General features: G+C 51.6%; 2 protein-coding genes across 2 annotated transcripts; one reads left to right on the forward strand and one right to left on the reverse strand.

Moving 5' to 3' along the window:
- Nucleotides 1-39: 39 nt before the first annotated feature.
- Nucleotides 40-12,951, forward strand: Inpp5e (inositol polyphosphate-5-phosphatase E). The gene is made up of 10 exons (XM_006980974.4): nt 40-1,610; nt 6,678-6,801; nt 7,246-7,343; nt 8,043-8,167; nt 8,563-8,682; nt 8,972-9,079; nt 9,585-9,746; nt 9,815-9,930; nt 10,491-10,627; nt 11,095-12,951. The coding sequence occupies exons 1-10, from the start codon at nt 787-789 to the stop codon at nt 11,225-11,227; spliced, it is 1,947 nt and encodes a 648-aa protein (XP_006981036.1). The 5' UTR covers nt 40-786; the 3' UTR covers nt 11,228-12,951.
- A 747-nt stretch (nt 12,952-13,698) lies between these two features.
- On the reverse strand, nt 13,699-21,383 carry Pmpca (peptidase, mitochondrial processing subunit alpha). Its single transcript, XM_006980975.4, has 13 exons — nt 21,252-21,383; nt 20,394-20,596; nt 19,927-20,006; nt 19,654-19,736; nt 19,165-19,259; nt 18,364-18,464; nt 17,776-18,039; nt 17,449-17,541; nt 17,253-17,371; nt 17,052-17,142; nt 16,831-16,893; nt 15,185-15,329; nt 13,699-14,057 (listed from the first exon to the last, which is right to left on the reverse strand). Exons 1-13 carry the CDS (start codon nt 21,317-21,319, stop codon nt 13,888-13,890), a joined length of 1,575 nt encoding a protein of 524 aa, XP_006981037.1. The 5' UTR covers nt 21,320-21,383; the 3' UTR covers nt 13,699-13,887.
- Nucleotides 21,384-21,386: the final 3 nt, after the last annotated feature.

A 21,386-nucleotide genomic window follows, 5' to 3' on the forward strand; every position in this document is an offset into this window, starting at 1 on the left:
CACATTGGGCATGGTCTGTCTGGATGGGGTACAGCCTCTGTCGAACAGGGCGTGGCCTCGTGGGTGTGGCTTCCAGGCAAGGGGTGTGGTCCTCCAGCCGCCAGGGGCCGCTGTGGGCGGCGGTATGATCTTGAGCCCGGCGGTTCGCCGGGCAACCACAGAGCGGTTCCTGGGCCAGGGTGACCACTAGGCTGAGCTGTGGCGAACCCTGGGCGGGGGCTGGGGCACGGGGCAGCAGTCGTTGTTCCAGCCGCCACCGTGACTGGGCTAGCCCCGCCTCCCCCAGTGCCGGGCCTGGCTGGATCGGACAAGGCGTCGGACGGTGGGTCTGCAACCGAACGAAGGGCACAGGTGAGCCTAGGACGCCGAGCGCGCTGCCCTACTCTGCCACAACTCTGCCACAGTCGGGTGGAGGGCTCTCCCAGGGTGTGGGACAGGCTGCTACAGCTCCAAGGAGGAAGTGCAGTCCCGACCTCCTGGTACCTGTACCTACGAGGTCGCTTTAAGACCAGCAAGCTGGCTTCAGGGAGCTAAGAGAGACTCCGAGAGATTTTCCGGATTTCCTCAGGCATCTATGAGAACTCAGGACTCCAGCCATGCAGCCACAGGCCCTGCTCCAAAAGGACCGCCCCGTGCCACAAAGGGAGCCACCCGATTTTTCTTGGCATCCTGCTGGTGACCTCTGACGTGCATCCTTGACAACAAGAGTTTTGTTAACCTCCCAGAGAGGATCACTTTCTTTAGGAGGGCCAGACTGAGTGGGTGAGGGCTGACCAGGTTCGGACTATGCCATCCAAGTCAGCTTGTCTGCGTCACACGGAGGTACCTGGGCAGCTGGAGGGCAGAATGCTCCAGGGACAGCTTCCAAATACAGACAAGAACCTCACCCCAACACCTGCCTCCCTATCAGCCACTGACCCTCAGGGTTCAGAGACAAACCCCATGCCTCCTTTCAGCATTCCAGCAAAACCAAGCAACCAGAACCCACAAGCTAAGGCAAACCCCATCACCCCACAGCTACCTATGAGACCCAAGTTGGAGCGAACCCTGTCCCTGGATGACAAGGGCTGGAGAAGAAGGCGTTTTCAAGATAGTCAGGATGATCTGACAGTCCAGAATGGGGCCAGTCCTTGTATGGGCTCCATGCAGGACTCTGTTGCCCAGTCTCCTGCCTGCAGTCGGCCCCTACCCTGCCTCAGCACGTCCTTGCAGGAGATTCCTAAGCCCCGAAGGGCCACAGGCAGTGAAGGAGGGAGCCCATCCTTGTGGAGTGACTGTCTCCCTGGAATGATCAGCACCTCCTTGGACCTCCTGCACAGAGAGGCCACACCAGGTGGGGGCTCCCCCAGGTTGGCAAGTTTGCATGCCGCACACACACCACCAGCCATGGACCTCAACATAGCCTCCAGCTCCCTGAGAACAGCAAACAAGGTTGACCCTGAGCATGCCGACTACAAGCTCCGCATGCAGACCAGGCTGGTCAGGGCTCACAGCAGCCTTGGCTCTAGCAGGCCCCGGAGCCCCTTGGCTGGTGACGATCACTCCATTCACTCAGCCAGATCTTCTTTCAGCCTTCTGGCCCCCATCCGCACCAAGGACATCAGAAGCAGGTAGGATTCTTGGAGGGAGTTTCTAGGAGCTCTGGGGCTGTCATCCAGAGGCCTCTGTCTAATCAGGCCAAGGGCAAACTGAGCCAGGCATTGGTGGCTCATGATTGTAATCCCAGCACTTGAAAGGTAGAGGTAGGATAATCACGAGTTCAAAACCAGCCCTAGCCTGAGCCGCCACCATCTATATATGCAGATAAATGAAGAAGTCAAGCTGCACAGGGCCATGTGAATAGATTCCAGTAGAGCATGCCTAAGACTTGGAAAATAAGGCAGGACTCCCATCCCCTCTCAGACATTATGCCTTTCTCCTTCTGTGTATCCTTCCAGAACCTTTCCTTTGTGGCTCAATGTCATCCACAGACACTGCGAATCTGTAAAATAGATCATTCCTTATATAGGCAGAGGAGAGCACACCCATCGTGCTGTCGTTGCTCCTGTAGTTTGTACTTCCATGCATCCTCCTGGGAAGCCTTCTCGGTGTCTGAATTGGTCCCTCTGTTTTTTCTGTGTGGAGGGTCACAGGTTTCTTTAGCTGTACTATTATTTAACCACTGCCCATGAGGCACACTCAGGGGCTTCTTAGTGATGCCTGAGGGAGGGTTGAGCGCTGTCCTATCACACTTTGGGCCACAGGTCAGCATTTTACCAGGACATTTAGATACCAGTTAACCTACTGGACCAAGTGACATCCCAGGAGCCACTTACAGGGACAAACGACAGGCTTGAGTAGTTTACCTTATGCTCTTGGGAGAGCATCCACACTGTCTAGAGCCACAAAGTCTGGAGTGGAGACTTGCTAATGTCCACTGAGGCCCCTCACCTGCCACACAACATCTCAAGAATGTACAGGTCCTCTGCTTCTTGTGCTTGGCTTCCTGACTCCAGTAATTAACTTGTATCATCTTACACCGAAAAGAGCCCGGGTGCATCCCAAGATGAGCCCTTTCTGCCTATGGCTTCCCAGTGCTGGCTCCCCTCTTCTGAGTCCACCAGCCACATCCACCACTGGGGGCACAGGACCAGAGCATGGCCTATCCAAATCTGGAGCCTCCTTTCCCAAGCTGGTCCCCTTCTGGGGTCTTGTTCTTGACCCGTAAGGTGCATCCTGCCTATATTCCTCCCACAACCATGTTTGGAGTCTTAGGGTGGGTGGGGAAGTGAGAGCAGGGAGAACCTAGAGATGGCTCCTGCGGTTGTTTCCAGGAGCTGCCTGAACAGGTGACTATGGGTTAGAAGGTTTCATACAAGAGACCTTGAGGCAGAAATCGGGAATGAAGTGTCATCAGTGCTGCTTCAATCTAGAGGGCCAAAAGAACTTTCCTTTCCTCTGAGAGTGTAGTTTCTGCCTGTGTCTCCAGGTGGTCACTTCTAAGTTTCCCAGTCAGTGACTCCAGCCATGTTACAGGGCCCTCTTCTGGAGATGCTTCCATACTTCTACACAGAGTGCAAAAGAGAGCCGCATTCTGGGGTTGGAGGGGGTGCCATTCAGTCCCCTTTAGCTGCTGATGCCTTACTCCCAGCATCAGTAGGCAGCCCTGCAGGTATGGCCCTCTATGCCACGCCTCTTCACCAAGCCTGGCTCCTCCTCCACAGGCCCTGGTGCCCTTCTAGCACCTCTAGTTCAGTAGGCCAGCAATCCTTTTAATTATTTAAAATATTTAAATATTTTTATTATTTTTAATTAGGTGTAGGGTATGTGTCTGCATGTGGGTATGTGCATCAGAGTACAGGTGCCTGCAGAGATCAAAAGTGTTAGATTCCCTGGAGCTAGAGTTACAGGCAATTGTGAGCTGTCTGATGTGAATGCTGGGTACCAAACTTAGATCCTCTGAAAAAGGAGCAAGCACTCTTAACCACTGAGCCATCTCTCCAGTCCCGCGGGGGTCTTTTTTAAAAAGTACCATTTCTACCACATTCAAAGCATTATTATTTGCAATGCCTAGGAAGTGAAAGTAAGTCTGAGTAATATCCATGGGTCCCTGTTGCATCACTGGGAAGTGATGGAGGAGGGGCTGTAGCAGGCTTTCTTGGACCAAATCATGACACACTTAATTAATTACGAAAGCTTGGCATTAGCTTAGGTTTGTTTCTAACTGCTCTTATAACTTAAATGAACCCATTTCTATATCTGTGTGCTGCCACGTGGCTCGTGGCTTTTACCTCTCCTCCTGCCTGTCCTGCTTCTTCTCTATCTCCTCTGTTATCTCTCCCTTGCGTAGATTCACCTCTTCTTTCTCTCTGCCCAGAAGTCCTACCTAACCTCTTCCTAGCTATTGGCCATTCAGCTCTTTATTAAACCAATCAGAAGGCGCCTTGGCAAAGACACATCTTCACAGTGTACAAAAAAGATATTCCACAACAAACAAGGGACTTTGTCCAGTTCTGCCTCACACCTTACCACTCCAGTTTGTGGGAGTTGGTTCTTTCCTACCGTGTGGGTCCTGAGAATCAAACTTATACCATCAGGTTGGCGGCAAGCACCTTTATCTACTGAGTCATCTCACCAGCCTAACCTGCCACTGTGTGTGTGTGTGTGTGTGTGTGTGTGTGTGTGTGTGTGTGTGTGTGTGTGTAACAAGGTCTCACTATATAGACCAGGCTGACCTTGAACTCATAAATATCTACCTCCTGGGATTAAAGGCTTCAATGCCACTTTTCCCCAGAAGATCTGGGGTGCCCTCCCCTAAGTGGGTTGGGAAGAAACTGTGCTCCTAAGGCTGGTGACAACAGTGAGCTCCTGTCCTGCTGCTGTCCAGTCATGTTCTGTAGCCACCTGGACAAACTGTGTGGCTCTCTAGTTCGGAGGAAGCAGAGTCAGCTTGTTCAGAAGGGCGTGGGGCTTAGGTGCTAGTGACTGAAAGACTAGTCCGTGTCTACCCTTTGCTCAGTGGTCCTTTCCTAATGCTGCTATATGACTTGGGAATTTCCTCCACCCCAACTGGTATGTGGACCCAGCTAGCACATTAGTGACTTTGACTCATCAGCTTAGAGGTGAGATCAAGAAGGTCCCTCACTATGACAGCCCAGTCTCCATCCTGAAAGTGTACAGAACTGTACCATTATGATGTTCTGTCCAGTGGGGTCCAGGAACATGGGTTCTGGCTTTAGTTGGCCATTGTTCTTAGGGACTTGGTTATACTTTGATCTTCAGAGGAACATGGGTTTGTTCATGTATTCTTTTTTTATTTTTTATTTATTTTAAGATTTATTTGTTTATTATGTATACAGTGTTCTGCCTGCATGTTCTGCCTATAGGCCAAAGAGGGCGCCAGATCTCACTACAGGTGGTTGTGAGCTGCCATGTGGTTAATGGGAGTTGAACTCAGGACCTCTGGAAGAACAGCCTCTTAACCTCTGAGCCATCTCCCTAGCCCTTGTTCATGTATCCCCCCCCCCCCCCAGACAGGGTTTCTCTGTGTAGCTTTGTGCCTTTCCTGGAACCCACTTGGTAGCCCAGGCTGGCCTCGAACTCACAGAGATCCACCTGGCTCTGCCTCCCAAGTGCTGGGATTAAAGGCGTGGACCACCACCGCCCGGCTGTTCATGTATTCTTAACAAGTTTGGCAAAACAGTAAAGTAGGCTAAGCATTGTAGAGCATACCTTCACTCAGCTACTGGGAGACAGAGGCAGGAAGATCTCCAGTTGAAGGTCAGCCTGAACACAGCAACACCTTGTCTCAAAACAAAATAAACAAACAAATTGAAGATAGCCCAGGATGTAGCTCAGAGGTAGAAGGCTTGCTTAGCATGCATGAAGCCCTGGGTCCATCTCTAGCATCACCAAACACAGGGGTGGGGGATGGTCAGAGAGATGGCTCAGCAGTTGAGAGCACTCGCTGTTTACGCAGAGGACCTGGCTTTGGTTCCCAGCACCCACGTGGTGGCTCACAATCATAACTCCAGTTCTAGGGGGTCTGATGCTACCTTCTGACTTCCAAGAGTACCAGGCATGCACATGGTGCACATACACACATGCAGGCAAAACACTCATACACACAAAATAATTGGGGGGGGGGTGTTTTTGTTTTTTTGTTTGTTTGTTTGGTTTGGTTTTTTGAGACAGGGTTTCTCTGTGTAACAGCCCAGGCTATCCTGAAACTTACTTTGTAGACTAGACTGGCCTCGAAACTCACAGAAATCCACCTGCCTCTGCCTCGTGAGTGCTGGGACTAAAGGCGTGTGCCACTACTGCCCAGAAGGACTTCATTTCTTAAAGGTCTGGAGAATAATGCAAACAAATCTAATATTTCTCAGTGTATGAAAAATCATGTAAGATTCAGGTTTTTTAATGATTATATTTCATTTATACACATTTATATTTCATGTGTATTAGTGTTTTGCTTGAGTGTTATCTGTGTGAGGATGTTAAACTCCCTGAAACTAGAGTTATAGACAGTTGTGAGCTGCCATGGGGGTGCTGAGAATTGAACCCAGGTCCTCAGGAAGAGCAGCCTGTGCCCTTAACTGTCTGTCTCTATCCACGGACTTAGCCTGTCCATCTCTCCAACCCTGAGGTTCAGATTTCATGACCCTTATAAACACATCTTTCTGAGCACACACCACACCGGTTTCTTTCCAGCCTGTTTCTCTCTAAGGGCTTTGGCATTCCTGTGCTGTGGTGATGGAGCTGAGCGATCAGACAGAGAGCCCGGCCCCGACAGGACTGTGTATGTCCTCAATCTCTGTACAGGGTGGCTGGGCCGGCCCGGCAGCACATGGTGCACACGTGTCCTGCGTAGGTCAGAGATTCATCACTGTTAGAACTGTATCTCAGCTTGACAGGTATGGCTTCATTCCACTGAAATCTGGAGAGGGACTCAAATCCGAGGGAGACGAGTGCAATGCTCGGTTATCATGAAAGTGGTGCTGCACTCCAGCTGAAGAAATTCCCAACTCCAGGGGTGACACTGACACCTGGTGTGGTCAGTGTCGTCCTCCGGGCTCACATGGCTTGTAGGACTGATACCTTCGGAGAGAGTGGCTCCAGAGGCACCTGTCCTGAGTGAAGGAACTTCTGGGTTGCTTTGGTGTCACTGAGGCTGGCTGCTCACTTGTCTCTTTTTGTAGGAGCTATCTGGAGGGAAGTCTTATGGCCAGTGGGGCCCTGCTAGGAGCAGATGAGCTGGCCAGATACTTCCCAGACCGGAACATGGCTCTCTTTGTGGCTACCTGGAACATGCAGGGCCAGAAGGTGAGAGGGGTCACAGTGAGGTAAGGCAGAGGCAGCTAGACTCCATGTCCTTGGGAAACCTATCCCAAGAGGCCCCAGCACAGTCCACTGGTCACAACATAGGCATAAAGATACGCAAGTAGGCTACCTCCGTCTCTGTGAGGCCTCATGAGGGACCAGAGTTGGGCATGCACCTGGGAGGATAGTCAAACCTGGCAGCATGCAGCAGAATCTAAGGTACCTGGTAAAGAAGGGCCCCAGACTGGGAGGTGGCAAGGGAACCAAGTATCTGACATGTCAAGGTTCCCTGGGAGACCAAACCCACAGCTGTGCACAAATTCTCTTTGAAAAGAGGCTATCCTGTGACCACCTCCAGAGGACTGTGCAGGGCCTTGCTCTTCAGCTTCTGCCCCCAGACCTGAGGGAGCCTAGTGGCCTTGACTATTTTGTGGCTCTTCACTGCAGGAGCTCCCAGCGAGCCTGGATGAGTTTCTGCTCCCCACTGAGGCCGACTATACTCAGGACTTGTATGTCATTGGAGTTCAGGAGGGCTGCTCCGACAGGTGAGGCACCACACAGCCTCCATATTGGAGTCTCCAGTGTCCTGTGTGGACAGTTCATGGAGACAAGACTATAAGCCTGAAGGGTGGCCCCTGAGGCTTCGTACAGACCGGAAACAGTGTGGGTTAGATGAGCAACCTCCATGCCTCACTGAGATGAGCACAACTAAAATCAGTAGTGTTTCAGGCTGGGTCTGCAGTTGGCCAAGGACGCACAGAAGCAGCTAAGATGCCTGGTTCATCCAGAGGCTCTGGGCTGCTGCAGTCTGGCCATCTGTCCTGTGGCATCCTGACTGGTTTCCCTGGGAAGTGGTCCCACAGCTATGTACTCCTCACTGCAGCTCATGGGGTTCCTTGGCCTTGCATGCTCTGGGAAAGGGAGCCTGTCCTCAGAGCCCCCAAGGAGTGATGGGGCCCACCCGTGCCAGCCTACAGATCTCTGACAACTCACGTGGGTCTTGGGTGGGACTGGAAGTCTGCACATACCATCAGATCGGGGTCTTAGGACTGCAGCCAACCTGGAGGGTCCCCCACAGTGCACAAAGATGCCATTAGCCTGTCATTATTATCAGTACAAGATGAGGCCCAGTTGTGAAATGGGCCTAGAAAAGCTTCCAGGGGCTTTCTGGGCAGCAGATGCGGGGAGGTGGCCACCTTTCCTATAAAGGCCATGCCCTCATATAACCTGCCTCCTTCCCACAGGCGGGAGTGGGAAACTCGCCTGCAGGAGACACTGGGCCCTCAGTATGTGCTGCTGTCATCAGCAGCGCACGGGGTCCTGTATATGTCCCTGTTCATCCGCAGGGACCTCATCTGGTTCTGCTCAGGTAGGTGCCACCACGGGGCTTCTCCCCGCCACTCCTCCCTCTTTCCCTGTGTGTGCGTGTACCGCAGAGCACATGTGGAGGTCAGGACCACCTGCAAGAGTGAGTTCTCCTTCCACCCTGAGTTCTAGGGTTTCCAGGAGTGACATCTTGCTGGCACTTGCCGTGGATTCTGTATCTCCTGCTCTCAGGGCTTAGGTACCTCCACATGCAGGCTCTAATAACATGTGGACCCTGTCTACATATAGGGCCCCTCAAAGCACGCTGCAAACTCTCAGGCAAATGTGCACTCCGTGCCTGGGATCCAGCCTTTGAGGTTCCCATGTCTGAAAATACGCATGAGCACACCTACCGTAGCTGTGTCTGTGAAGGCCCTGAACCCTGTCCTTGCCCTGCAGAGGTCGAGTACTCCACAGTAACTACACGCATCGTGTCTCAGATCAAGACCAAGGGGGCCCTGGGCGTCAGCTTCACCTTTTTCGGCACCTCCTTCCTCTTCATCACATCTCACTTCACCTGTAAGTGTTTGCAAGCCAGCCACACAGTCCTGACACTGGCTTGTGAGCAGCTTCCTTTCCTCATAGGCCTCTGTCCGGGGGGGGGGGGGGGGGGGGGGGGTGCCAGTTACTCTGGACTAGTAATGGGGAGCTCTGCCTGACACGCAGAACATTTTCTATCAGCCACAGTCGTCTGAGGCTGATAGAGCCCCACAGCAGGCAACTGGGCAGTAGTGGGGGACAGTCAGGGTGGGGGCAGTTTTGGGGGCAGGCTCTTCACAGCAGCTCAAGTGCCTACTCTGTCTCATAGCTGGAGATGGGAAGGTAGCCGAGCGGCTGCTGGACTACAGCAGAACCATCCAAGCCCTGGCCCTGCCCCGGAATGTGCCCGACACAAATCCCTACCGCTCCAGTGCAGGTGAGGGTTGCGGCTCCACAAGGCACTCCAGCATGTGACTGTTTCTGTCCCTTGTCCCCTGGCTGCTTAGCAGAAGCCATTTGGGAATCAAGAAGTCCTCACTACTGAAATAGCCACTGGGTCTGCAGCCGGGCAGATGGGAGCCCACAGGGTCCAGTGGCTTGCCCAGGGCCATCATTGTTTGTCCGCACTCCTCACTGCGGACCATTTCCTGGCCCTCGCTGAGTTGTGAGAAGCTGATAGGATATGGCTAGCCTGCTGTGTGCATCAGGGCTGTCCTTTGCACCAGGACTACACAGCCGCCTTCCCAATCCTCTGCAGATATTGACCTTGGCTGTTCCCATCGCTAGTCTCTTCCTGGGAGAGCTGCTGTGATTCTGTCGGGAAGGGGATCCAGACAAAGGAGGACCTATCACTTGGCCTAGAGCCCATCCACTTGCTAGATCATAGCAGGGGAGGGGAGGGGAGGGGAGGGGAGCTCCAGCGTATTCTCCCACGTGCCCAGGGGATGTCACTACCCGGTTTGATGAGGTCTTCTGGTTTGGGGACTTCAACTTCCGCCTGAGTGGTGGCCGAGTGGCTGTGGAGGCCTTCCTGAAGCAAGACACCGAGGTGGATGTGCTGGCACTCCTGCAACATGACCAGCTCACCCGAGAGATGAAGAAAGGTGAGTGGCCTGGGGAGCAGCCCCTTAGGTGTGGTTCAGGACCCTCCCTGAACTCTCCTGTGTTGCAGGGTCCATCTTCAAGGGCTTTGAGGAGGCGGAAATCCACTTTCTCCCATCCTACAAGTTTGACATTGGGAAGGACACCTATGACAGCACCTCTAAGCAGAGGACACCTTCCTACACAGTGAGTGTGTAACCTTTGCTTGGCCTCAGGACTCCTGCCAACCATAGCTCACGGCAAACCGTGTGGGACTGGCACTCAGCAGCCAGCCAGGTTAGCCAGCCTAAAACTCAGCTCCAGGCCTGAGGCCAGTGACTGCATGCTCACATTTTATTGGGGGTGGAGGATAGTCTCTGAGTGTATTACAGGGCTAAGCCAAGCCATCCATCCCTCAAAAGCAGGCCATAGTTGGATCCACACATAGTCCTGGGAGAGGACAGGCGGGAGACACCTGCATTCTTGCCTGGCTTTTTCACCAGACCTGGGCTCTCTGGTACACGGTAGCACCTGGTGGGACCACAGGACATCCACGAGGCAAGGCAGCCCCCACTGCTCTCAGAGGGCTAGAAGGGAACAGATGCTGTCCACGTAGGTCTTTAGATTCCTAACCGTAAGAGATCAGGAGTCAGTGGGGAGGGCTCCCTAACTGAAACACAGCTAGGCCAGGGCTGCAGGCCACACCTTGCGGTAGAGGTACCTGCAATAGAATGAGTCTCTGCCCCTGCCTCCCATCTCTTCTGAAGGACAGAGTCTTATACAGAAGCCGCCACAAGGGTGACATCTGTCCCATGAAGTATTCCTCTTGCCCTGGGATCAAGACTTCAGACCATCGTCCTGTGTATGGCCTGTTCCGGGTGAAAGTGAGGCCAGGGAGAGACAAGTAAGTCTGTGTTCACCCCTCAGAGCTGGCTGGGCTTCGGGGCCTCTTGCCAATTTTGGATGGGATGACTTTTCTGGGAGGGGTGGCAGGCTTAGGTATGGAGGAGCGTGATATTGTTTCATGCTGTAACACACCACACAGGCAGGCTTAATATGAAGTCACTTTCATCTGAGCCTAGGTCCTAGCAGTTCTCAGGGTTTCCCTGTAATGTGCAGGTTGCTAACCTTTGGGGTTACACGAAGCAGCAGTTTGTTCTGTGACCTCAGGTTCTCTGGGGTTGAGCAAGCTCCTCTGGAGCAGTATTAACTTCACCTTTTTGGCACTTCCACACTCAGGGTTGTGGTTGAGGCTAGGGCAGCCTAGATGTGTGAACCGTAACTGTTGGATCGTGGCCCGTTCTGTATGGGGCTCAGGTGTGCAGCTGGTGAAGCTGAAGCCAGTTCTTCTAACAGGTCTTTCTTCCACAGCATCCCATTAGCCGCTGGCAAGTTTGACCGAGAGCTATACTTGATAGGAATTAAAAGACGGATTTCAAAAGAACTTCAGAAACAGCAAACAATGAAGAACCAGAGCTCCAGTGCTGTGTGCACTGTGTCTTGACGGTACCAGACAAGTACTGGCTACTGCAGCTTGGGGACCAAGGTCACTGGAAAGAGATTGGGCTTGTTCTTTGGTGCCTCTTGCCATGTTGGGGTCTAATAAACCATGGCTAGGGGCTCTCCTGCATTCAGTACAGACCCCAACCCTCAGGACAGAAGTGGGCTGTGGCCAGGCCATGCTTATCTCGGGGCAGGCCTCAGTTATTTATGCCATGTTCCCACAGGCACATGGCAGGGATTTGTTCTGAGTGGGACATATAGACACCAAGCAGCAGCCTCACACAGAAGCTGTAGACAGAGTGAGGCTCGCCCCAAGCAATCCCACACCCTCCCTATGGAACAGCCCCAGCTTCCTGCCCTTGGCACTGTAGCTCTTTCAACCCTGTCCCTGTTCTCACGCCAGAGCCCAGGTTACAGATCTGTGTCCTAGCAGCCCTTTCCTCTTCCAGCGAGGGATCAGGCAATCTCTGCTAGCTTAGATTCACAATGGCCCTAAAACCTGCCAAGGCCTAGAATTCAGAAGCCAAAGCTAGTCACTTCTGGAGTGTATCTAGCAGGCATTTTGGCAAGTTTTGGGGTTCTACATCCTGGCCCCAGGCTCCCAACCTCCAGTTGAATAGGGACCTCTCCTCTCCACAGCTCTATCAATTCATGGCTTTAGGAGCGTCAGACCATTTGCTTTTGTGCTGCTAGCCCCAGAACAGCATTAGAGGTGATGTCACAGGGCAGCACCTTGCTGGGCTTCATTCCTTGAAGGCGGCTTAGAACTCCTCGTTGCTTTCAATCTCACCCCATCCCTGAGCGACATAGCCTTGAATGTACAGACACCTAGGGGCATGCATCCATTCTAGTCTTCTAAATAATTTATTTTTCCATATTTATATTTTTAAATAAATGCATATATTCAATTGTGAGCTCTCTCTGGCCAAAGACTGAACCTTGGAAGCAGCAGTCTGCGTGCATCCCAGGGTTTTAAAGGGCAATGGAAGTCAAAAGCAATTTGTTTTTTTTTTTGTTTGTTTGTTTGTTTTTTTAAAGATAGTTTCTCTGTGTAGTCCTGGCTGTCCTGGATCTTGCTCTGTAGGCCAGGCTGGCCTCGAACTCAGAGATCTGCCTGCCTTGGCCTCCCCAGTGCTGGGATTAAAGGCCTGTGCCGCCGCCTCCTGGCAAAGGCAGCAAATTTAGTCTCACCTGTCACTTGCTACTCAGCCCCATCCCGGGTCCTTCTGCTAGTGCTGCCCCTGCTCACAGCCAGAAGTGGCAACAGCTGGAGAAAGCGACTACTTGGGGCTCCAGTGAACCATGGTAAAACAAGCTAACAAATGAGATAAAACTTGCCAGCATCAGCTTCTAGAATGTGGGATGTCAGCAAAGCCAAGCCTTCCTGCTTCAATAAACCATTCAAATGTACATGGAAAGTGCCAGAATGTCAAATCAGTGAACTGCAAACTCCCATTGGGAAGACTTGTGTTAACGAAGCTTGAAATGTCCCCATCTGTACCCCCTATGCCCCAAAGGCTGCCTTGGAACTTGTGACCTTCCTGCCTCAGCTGCCTCCACTATCCTGATTTGAGTGAGGTCTGAAGCTTCTCTTTTCTTTTTTGGGGGGGAGAGGAGGGGAGGGGGCTTTCAAGGCAAGGCTTCTATGTGTAGACCAGGCTGACCCCTAACTCACAGAGATCCGCATGCCTCTGCCTCCTGCAGGATTAAAGGTGTGTGCTCCACTGCCTTTGGTGCTTCTTTGTGGTCATCCTCTGGCCCTTTAGAAAAGACTGAAATAATCCTGAACACCTGAAGTTTGACTTGAGATGAAGAACATCAAGTCTCAGGGATAGGGGACAAAGGGCAGTGATGACCATTTCCGTTTAGACAGGGAATTTCAGTTGCGAACATTTAAGCTAGTGTCAATGAGGTGGGAAACTAGAAAGTGGGCTTTGTAAATAATTGTGAGATCAACTGGCATAGTGACTCATACTTGGACTCCCAGTAATTGAGGTCAAAGCAAGAAGATTACTGTGAGGCCGGCTTCATCTATATATTGAGTTACAGGCCAGCTAGGGCTAAGTAAGACCTCCATCTCAAAAAACGGGGAGCTGTTAAATACCATCAGGCTTGTTCAGGAACTTAGCTTTAAAAATGAGCAGGCCAGGCGCAGTGGCACATGCCTATAATCCTAGCACTTGGAGACAGAGGCAGGAGAATCTCTATGAGTTTGAGGCCAGCTTGCTGTCTACATATTGAGTTCCAGGCCGGTCAGGGCTATGCTGTGAGATCCGATTTAAAGGGGGAAAAAAATGAGTATGGCGGTGCCTGTAATCCTAACACTGGAGAGGCCCTGTGTGCTTTCGGTTGTAATGGTTTGTCTCCCTGGATCCCTGGGGCTCCTGATCTGACCTCAAGCCTGTGCCTTACTCCCCAGCCTTCCTTGCTTCAGAATTTCTAGTGGCCAGACAGGCACTCAGTAAAGAACACTTATTAGATGGAGGCAAAGCCACTTGTGTTTGGGAGACACAGGTACAGTGGCAACAGTAACTTTCATTCACGTTTTCAGTCTCACTGTTGGCACTGTTTACAGAGACGCCATCCTTATGCAGTGTCCACACCAACAATAACATGCACAGAAGCACTCCGCAGCCTGCCCTCAAGGGCCCTGGAGGGACTCTACCGAAAGAGCCGGTATGTCCTGGGCAGGCGCCCATCTCTGCTAGACAGCGCTGCCTGGACATGCTCATAGGTGGGGAGGTCAGTCAAGTCACCCAGGGCGGCCACAGCAGGCTTCCCACGGAGCATCTTGGAAGCAACCCTCTTGATATCTTCTGGCTTCACATTGCCTACAACAGAGAGCAAGAGGCGGTGAGGAAGAGAAGAGCCTCCATCTCCATCTCAGGTTGTGTGTGCAGGCCACAAAGGCAGGCTGAGGAGCCCTGATCTCCATCATCCCCACCACTGGGGATGGAGGTGGGGGCTGCTGAGAGATCCAGGAAGCTCAGCGGCAGCTGGACCAAGGGTGAGTCAGGGCAAAGTCAGGGTAAGTTTCCATTAGGTAAGGAACTACAGTGACTTAAAACTATGTCCACACTGAGTGGAATGGTGTGCACCTGTCATCCCAGCATTTAGGAGGGAGAGGCAGGAGGATCGGGACCAACACCAGCCTGGGCTACATAAGACCCTGTCTCAAATCCCCTAAGCAGCAGCAGCAAAAACTATTTTCAAACACAAGGGCAGCCACGCAGGGTGATGCACACTCAGAAGGCCAAGCCGGAAGATCTAGAGTTTGAGGTCAATGTGAGCTGTGAATCTGTGAGACTTAAACAATCCAACAATGAGGGCATAGTCACCCCATCAGGAATCTCATGTTTAGACAGTGGGCTGTCAAAAGTCTACTTTATTTTCCTGTCTAAAGAAAAAAATCCAGACTATTCCCTCAGTGCTACAGCTTCATGGCAGCCATGCACACACAGCCCAGCCTTCAGAAGGGGTCCCAGCAATCCATCCTCTAGAACCACAACCAGGTCAGCTCATTTTCTAGAGAAGATGAGGCCAGGACAAGCACCTGTCCCAGACCTGGATTCCAAGCCCAGGCAGATGGTTAGGGTGTCTTCTGAAGGACAGGTGACAGTACCCAAGCTGCCCCCACCTACAGTTCTGTACCCAGCTTCACACTCAATTTCCAGAAAATTACAGGCAAATTAAACACAAGCCATGAAACACACTGCCTGAACCACAGTGTCCAAACCCAGTGACACCGCTCCACCGCTAGGACCACCTAGTCCCCAGGGCCAAGGAGCCTAGGCCTGGTACAGGATGGAGCGGAGAACAGAGTCTGAGTTCTACCCTGGTCTTCCCTGCCAGACTGTTGGGGAAAGCAGAACTTGTGGTGTGGCAGACAACAGACCATCTGTCTGTCTGCTCCAGGACAGTCTCCAATAGCCCAGCCCAGGCTTTTGTGTGTACTCACGAATGAGCGTGCACAGCTCGTGGGGCAGCTTTCTTGAATGTGTAGCCAACACCTGCCTCCCCACATCCTCGAAGATCACAGGCCTGGACTCCAGGTTCATCATGAGCATGGACATCAGCTGTGTCTTGGCCCGCTCTAGCTCCACCTGAGAGTCAAACACCACCAGTCACTTATAGCTGGCTCAAGCTGGCAGAGGGGCTGACCTGAACATGTCCCAGTAAAAAGGCCTCCATGAGCCCAAAGATGAGCAGAGTGGAGATGCTGTTCCCCGTCTGGTTTCCAGTCTGGTACACCTCCTGGGCATGAGAGGAATTGCACTAGAAAGGCCTTCATTACACCCGAGACAGGCCCATGCCTACTCTCTGCTGCCTGTTTGAATCACAGGAAAGCAACATGCATCAGGAAGCCACACTTGGCTGCACAGGAAAATAGAGGATGTTGATGAAACAAAGACTCTGGCTGCTCAGAGTCCTGAGCACAGGACTCAGACCACTAGCCCTGGAAGTAATCAGAGGCAGCAGAATCAACAGCTGAGCCTCTGGCCAGGTGTGGACTTCAACTATGGTACCAAAGAATCAGGACCAGCAGGGGAAGATCAAGCTGGGTATGTCAGCACTCCCCTGTAAGGCCAGCATTCAGGAAGAGGTGGGGCAGGAGGACTGCAAATCTGAGGTCAGCCTGGCTCTATTATGAATCTGTCTTAAAATAAGTTACTTGTCACTTGTACAATTTCAGGCAAATAATTAATACTGTAAATTTATCTTAAATAGATTTGACACTAGTGGAAAGCACTTTATCAAGTTATTAGTAGAGCATTAATTTTGGCTGTGCTGGGGGTGGAACCGAGGGCCTTGAGCATACCTAGCAAGCTCTCTACCACTGAGCCATACCCCCAGACTTTGGTTTATTCTTTACATTAGCTTAGGCTGGCCTTGAACTCATGACCTCTGCCTCCACTTCCTGAGAGCTGGAATCAAAGGCATGCATTATGCATTACCTTGCCTTGCCACCGCACTTTTAATTTTTAAGCACATTTTAATTTTTTCAACAATGCTGCCTTTTTTCCTTAAAAAGACAGTATGTGACATGTGGTCACTGAAGGAAACATGCATTATGGAGAAAGAAGGAAAGGCAAAATACATCCTCCACCATATCCACTGCACCTGTGCTGTGCCAACCTGTAACTAACACATGTAAAATCACCTTGCTTTTATGAGCTCTGGCCCAGGAAGTAACAAAACTTCCAAATATTAAGATACCAAAAACCTAAAGCCAGGCATGGTGGCCACACCTTTAATCCCAGCACTCGGGAGGCAGAGGCCAACCTGGACTAGAGTTCCAGGACAGCCAGGGCTGCACAAAGAAATCCCATCTTGAAGAAGAAAAAAAACAAAACAAAACAAAAAAAAAAAAACTTGGGTTCCAACGTAAAATGGAGCCAAAGAAAGGTCTAGAAAAGACCCCACATTATTGCTCATCTTGTATAATGCTGCATTAACTCATGGCCATTCTATAAGAACCACTGAGAGGGACAGACTGCCTTGGGGTAGCACTGAGGAGGCTCCACAGGAGAATGGCTCAGCCTGTGGCTCCTTCAGGTGTGAGACTTAGGTAGAGCAGAGTGCAAGGGATGCTCCAGGCCTTACCAGATCTACTGTCCTGCCCATCAAGATAAACTCCTTGGTGATGATTTCCACCATTTCTCGAACCTGTAAAGGAGCATGAGATAAGGGTGTGAGCTGAAGCACTGGCCTGCCTGCTGACTTCAGGAATACCCCTGCCAGCATCCCCAGAGCTGTGGTACTGCTTTGGAGCGTATGTGGAGAAGTGAGGGCTGCGGGCTGTACAGACACAGTGCTGCCTTTACCTGTCTTGGGTCTGCACTGGCATGAATGCATAGGAGGCCCGTGTCTTCATAGCTGTGGTGGTAGGAGGTTGCATTGTACATCCAGTGGTGCCTGGGAGGGGATATATTGTCTGGGTCAAGGGACAGGATGGCTGGAAGGTGTCAGCACAGTCCATGCACACAGCAGTGCAGAGACAGCAGCAGGAGCCCAGCCATACCCACCGATTGAGCACGTTGAGGTAGAGCCTAGAGAACATGCCTTTGCCAGGCCCTCCAGCTGAGAAGGAGCCCCCTCCTCCCATCATCATATTCAGCACAGCAAAGGGGATGAAGTCCTCCTCCTATGGAATGCAGAGGGACAACAGTCAGCCACAGTGCCTTGGCCCTCCTGATGCACCCGACCTATACTGGGACTCACCAGGAAGGAACAGCTCTCTAGTCCCACCATGATGTGTGTGAGCTCAGGAATTGGGGTTGGACCAAGGCTGACATTGGACATGTCTCTCTCCACCTGTAACCAACCAGACATGTGTCGTCAGCAAGACTGGCAAACTGCCACTAAGCAAACAGCCACACTCAACCAGACACCAGGTGACCTCAGCCCTGTCAATTCTTGCCTTAAACAAGTGACATCCTCATAGTGTCAGCGCTGGACTATACACTAGGGGGAAGCACACACACATCCATTAAAGCAATATCCAGAGGATACATGGCACAAGGCCTGAGAGTCTTGCTGCTGAGTTACCTTGATGATCCCCCCAGTGTACTGTGCCACTGATCTGTCAACGTCCACAGCCCCAGTAGCTCCCCAGGCAGGCTGAGCTCCCAGGAGGTACTTTCTGGCACATTCCACCAGGTGTTCATGCTCCACTCCCACTCCAGCAAGCACCATACGGTCAGGGGTGTAGTAGTTCTTCAGGTAGGAATGCAGCACTTCTCGATCAATCTTTGCTATGTTTTCTGCAGGGCAAAACCGGTGCAGACCCACTGTGTTCTCCCTAAAAGCAGCCTGAGGCAGACAGAAGGGGAATAAACAAAAGTGAGAAAGAAAACAGCAGATCCCAAGGCAAGACTCCCCAACATGGGCTATAGCCACAACCGTGACAAAAAGGCTGGGCGTGATCTATGGTCTGGCTCTGTTTGTTTGAGAGGTGGCACATGCCTATCTTAGCACTCAGGAAACTGAGGCAGGGAGATTATGAGTTCAAGACCAAACCTGAACAGTATAGCAACTGTCTCCAAAAACAACTAAGAAGCTAAGCCTGCTCTGTAAGCCTCGCCACCTGCAAGGCCAACAGCAGGGAGAAGAAGCACATGTGGGCTCCTATTTTACTTCATGAATCATCTCGGTGAGCAGTGGCTCTGGATCAGGTCTCATGTTCAGGTCCTCAAGTTCAAACTGGACAGCCATCCTTGTCATCTCAATTTCTTCATCTGCAAGAATCCAAACGGGTTTGGTCTGAACCAACAGGGTGGAAGGCAGCAACACTACACCTGAGCAGCATGGCCTGGCAGGTGATGTAATCACCTTCTAGGGAAAGCCTTAGAGCACCTGTGTATGAAAGGGAGCATGCCAGATGACTATTAGGGACCCCGGCCTCTTGTCGTGCTCTGTTCTGCAGCCCCTTGGACCTGCTCCAAGCTCAGCTGCCTCATCTGCTGTCTGTTCCAAAACACACCTGTGACGACACAAGGTGGGTGTGATGGCGCTTAGGAAACAGACACCAACTGAGTCAGGGTTCTATTCCTCAGCGGAGATATGAGGCCAGGCTGCTCTGCAAAGGGCAGCTGGAGGGGACCAGCAGCTGTTCCCTCCAGGATCCTCCTAACAGGAATCTCCAAGTCCTGCTATTTGCAAGGCCAGGGATAATGGAGACCATGCAAGGGAAACTTCTGTAGGCATCGATGACATAGAGTGTTTTTACACACAGGATAAAAGGCATTTCTCAAACAGAATTTCAATAAACCCTTTAACTTTTCAGAGAGATGTATGAAAGTACTAAGCATCTGTACAACTTGTTTAAACACTGGCGCCACCTCCAATGACTGACACACGAGTATCTAGCTCCAACGGTGCCCTCCCTCAGTTACAGCCCTTCCAAAGCCCCCCCAAGAACCCAGCCCAGAGCCACACCTGTCAGGCAGGGGTGCAGAACCACGTCAGCCAGCAGGCCCACCACAGTGTCCAAGCCTTTGCTGTCAGCAGACACAGCATACATGGTGGTGTCTCTAGATGGAAATAAGCCACAATGGCAGGTTTACACCAGAGGAGCCACGAATGTCCACAGTGAGGCTTTCCACAGATACTGCGGAACCAGACAGAGCTGGTTCTCCCTCTCTCCAGGCTTCCCCAGCTGGTCCAGATGAAGACTGGCTTCACGTGGACACATGCCCAGCTTCAGACAGCTGTCAGGGGCCTGCTGTCTAGCTTAGCATTCCTCACAGGTCAAGGCTGGGCAATTACAAGTTCCCAGGATGTCAGGGAAGAAACAAGCATGGCATGCTTTGTATCCTCAGCACTCCATCAGGCCCGCTGTTAATCTCTGCAGCCTCTCAGATTCGAGGGGCTCCAAGAGATAGGCAGGACCAAGAATGAAGAGACTAGTTCCACACGGACACACACCTTGAGGTCTGGCAGTCACAGATACCACCATGCTTCTCCAGGGTAAGCAGAATTTCATCTTTGCTGCCAAATCGAGCAGTAGACTACAAAAACAAGAACGCTTAAGTAAGCAATCCAAAACCCAAGAAATAGCAAGGAAAGTTTACTTTTGCTTTTAAACACACAAAATTACCTCCTGTCTTTTACGATTTAGCATCAACTTCACAACTGAATCATTAACTAATACAAGTTTTAAAAAGAGAAAAACTGAAAAGTCATAAAAATTACACTGACCGAAAATGCCAATTTTTCCAAAAAATGAGCAATTCCACTGAGATATTTTGCTTCATATCGTGATCCTGAATTAATAAGAACTGTTAAGAAGAAGAAAATTGACAGGTTATGTCAGATATTCAAAACATATTTAGTCAACAGAAAGCTTTCAAGGCCATGGTTGTATCTTGACCAATCATCATCACATGAGGGCAATGAACACATCTTTTATACTTGGTGACAGTCTTACAGACACACACAAGTTAATGTTTATGGAATCCTATCCTATACACAATGGAAACTTCTAGAATTACACAAAAGTAAAATGGGGGAGGGGCATGCCTTACATACCACCTCCTATGGCCATTGTTCACATCTTGGGTAAGTTTTCAAGATTAACAAGCTTCCCCTGTGAGTGGTCTAAGACGGACACAGTAATTACAGCTGTCAAACTGGAGAGCCCACCTCAGCATGCCAACAGAACTTACTTCCTACGGTACAGAATTGTCCAAACTTATTTTGAGATGCCACACGAAGTCCATTGTCCAGCGTCGTAACTTTGGTTTCAAACTTTTCCTGTCCATCAACTGTAGCGAAGACAGACTTGGGCACTCCGGGTAAGGGAGAAGAGAGGGGGATGTTGGGATATGTGGCGCCACTGCTGAACTGTCTGTGTGCAGGAGGTCCAAACCTACAACAGAGCAACCAGCCAGTTACATGCACCAGTGGTGACCACGCACGTGCACATGTGAGTGCATGAGAAGCCAACAGGGAAGTCTTCAGTAGAATTTACTCCATGGGCCTCAACAGAATGTGTAAGAGCCATGGATCCAGGTTCTGCCACAGGACCGCAGGCAAGCAGGTTCAGATCTTTGGGTCCTTTTTAACAGAAAAATAATTATACATGTCTGGTATCCAAGGAGGTCAGAAGAGGGCGCTGGATCCCCTGGAAGTGGAGTTATGAATGCTGTTGGCCATCATGTGGGTGCTGGTAACCAAACCCAGAGGGAGCAATCGGTACTCTCAACTGCTGATCCATCTCTCCAGCCCCAGGTCTTTGGGTCTTCACTGCCCATTCAGGACAGCAGTCTGTGTAAAAAACCGCTCCCCGCATGTAAGGCCCTGGGCCAGCCCTGCCCCTCAGGAACTCTTGCCCTTGGATCCAGAAGACCCCAGCCGGCTGACTCTACTACCAACCCCTCCAAACAACTTCCAGTGCTGGGGCTCGTTCTCCAGGCCCAACGCGCCTGCGCTCTGCCCCAGGGTTTATTCTCCTCTTCCAGTTCTATAGGGTGCCTGGTCCCCCCAGTCCCCACTTCTTCCCGACCGGTCGCGCCTCGACTTACCTGGGCCGCGCGCACCGAGCCGCAGAGCCCCGAAGCAACCGCGCGGCCGCCCACACCGCCGTCGCCATCGCGCCGCCGCGCTTCTGCGGTCACTTCCGCTTCCGGCCCCGCCCCGCGGCGTTCGGCGCTGGCTTC

The sequence above is a fragment of the Peromyscus maniculatus genome, chromosome 4 (assembly GCF_049852395.1).
Source record: "Peromyscus maniculatus bairdii isolate BWxNUB_F1_BW_parent chromosome 4, HU_Pman_BW_mat_3.1, whole genome shotgun sequence".
In the NCBI taxonomy this organism is placed as follows: Eukaryota; Metazoa; Chordata; class Mammalia; order Rodentia; family Cricetidae; genus Peromyscus; species Peromyscus maniculatus.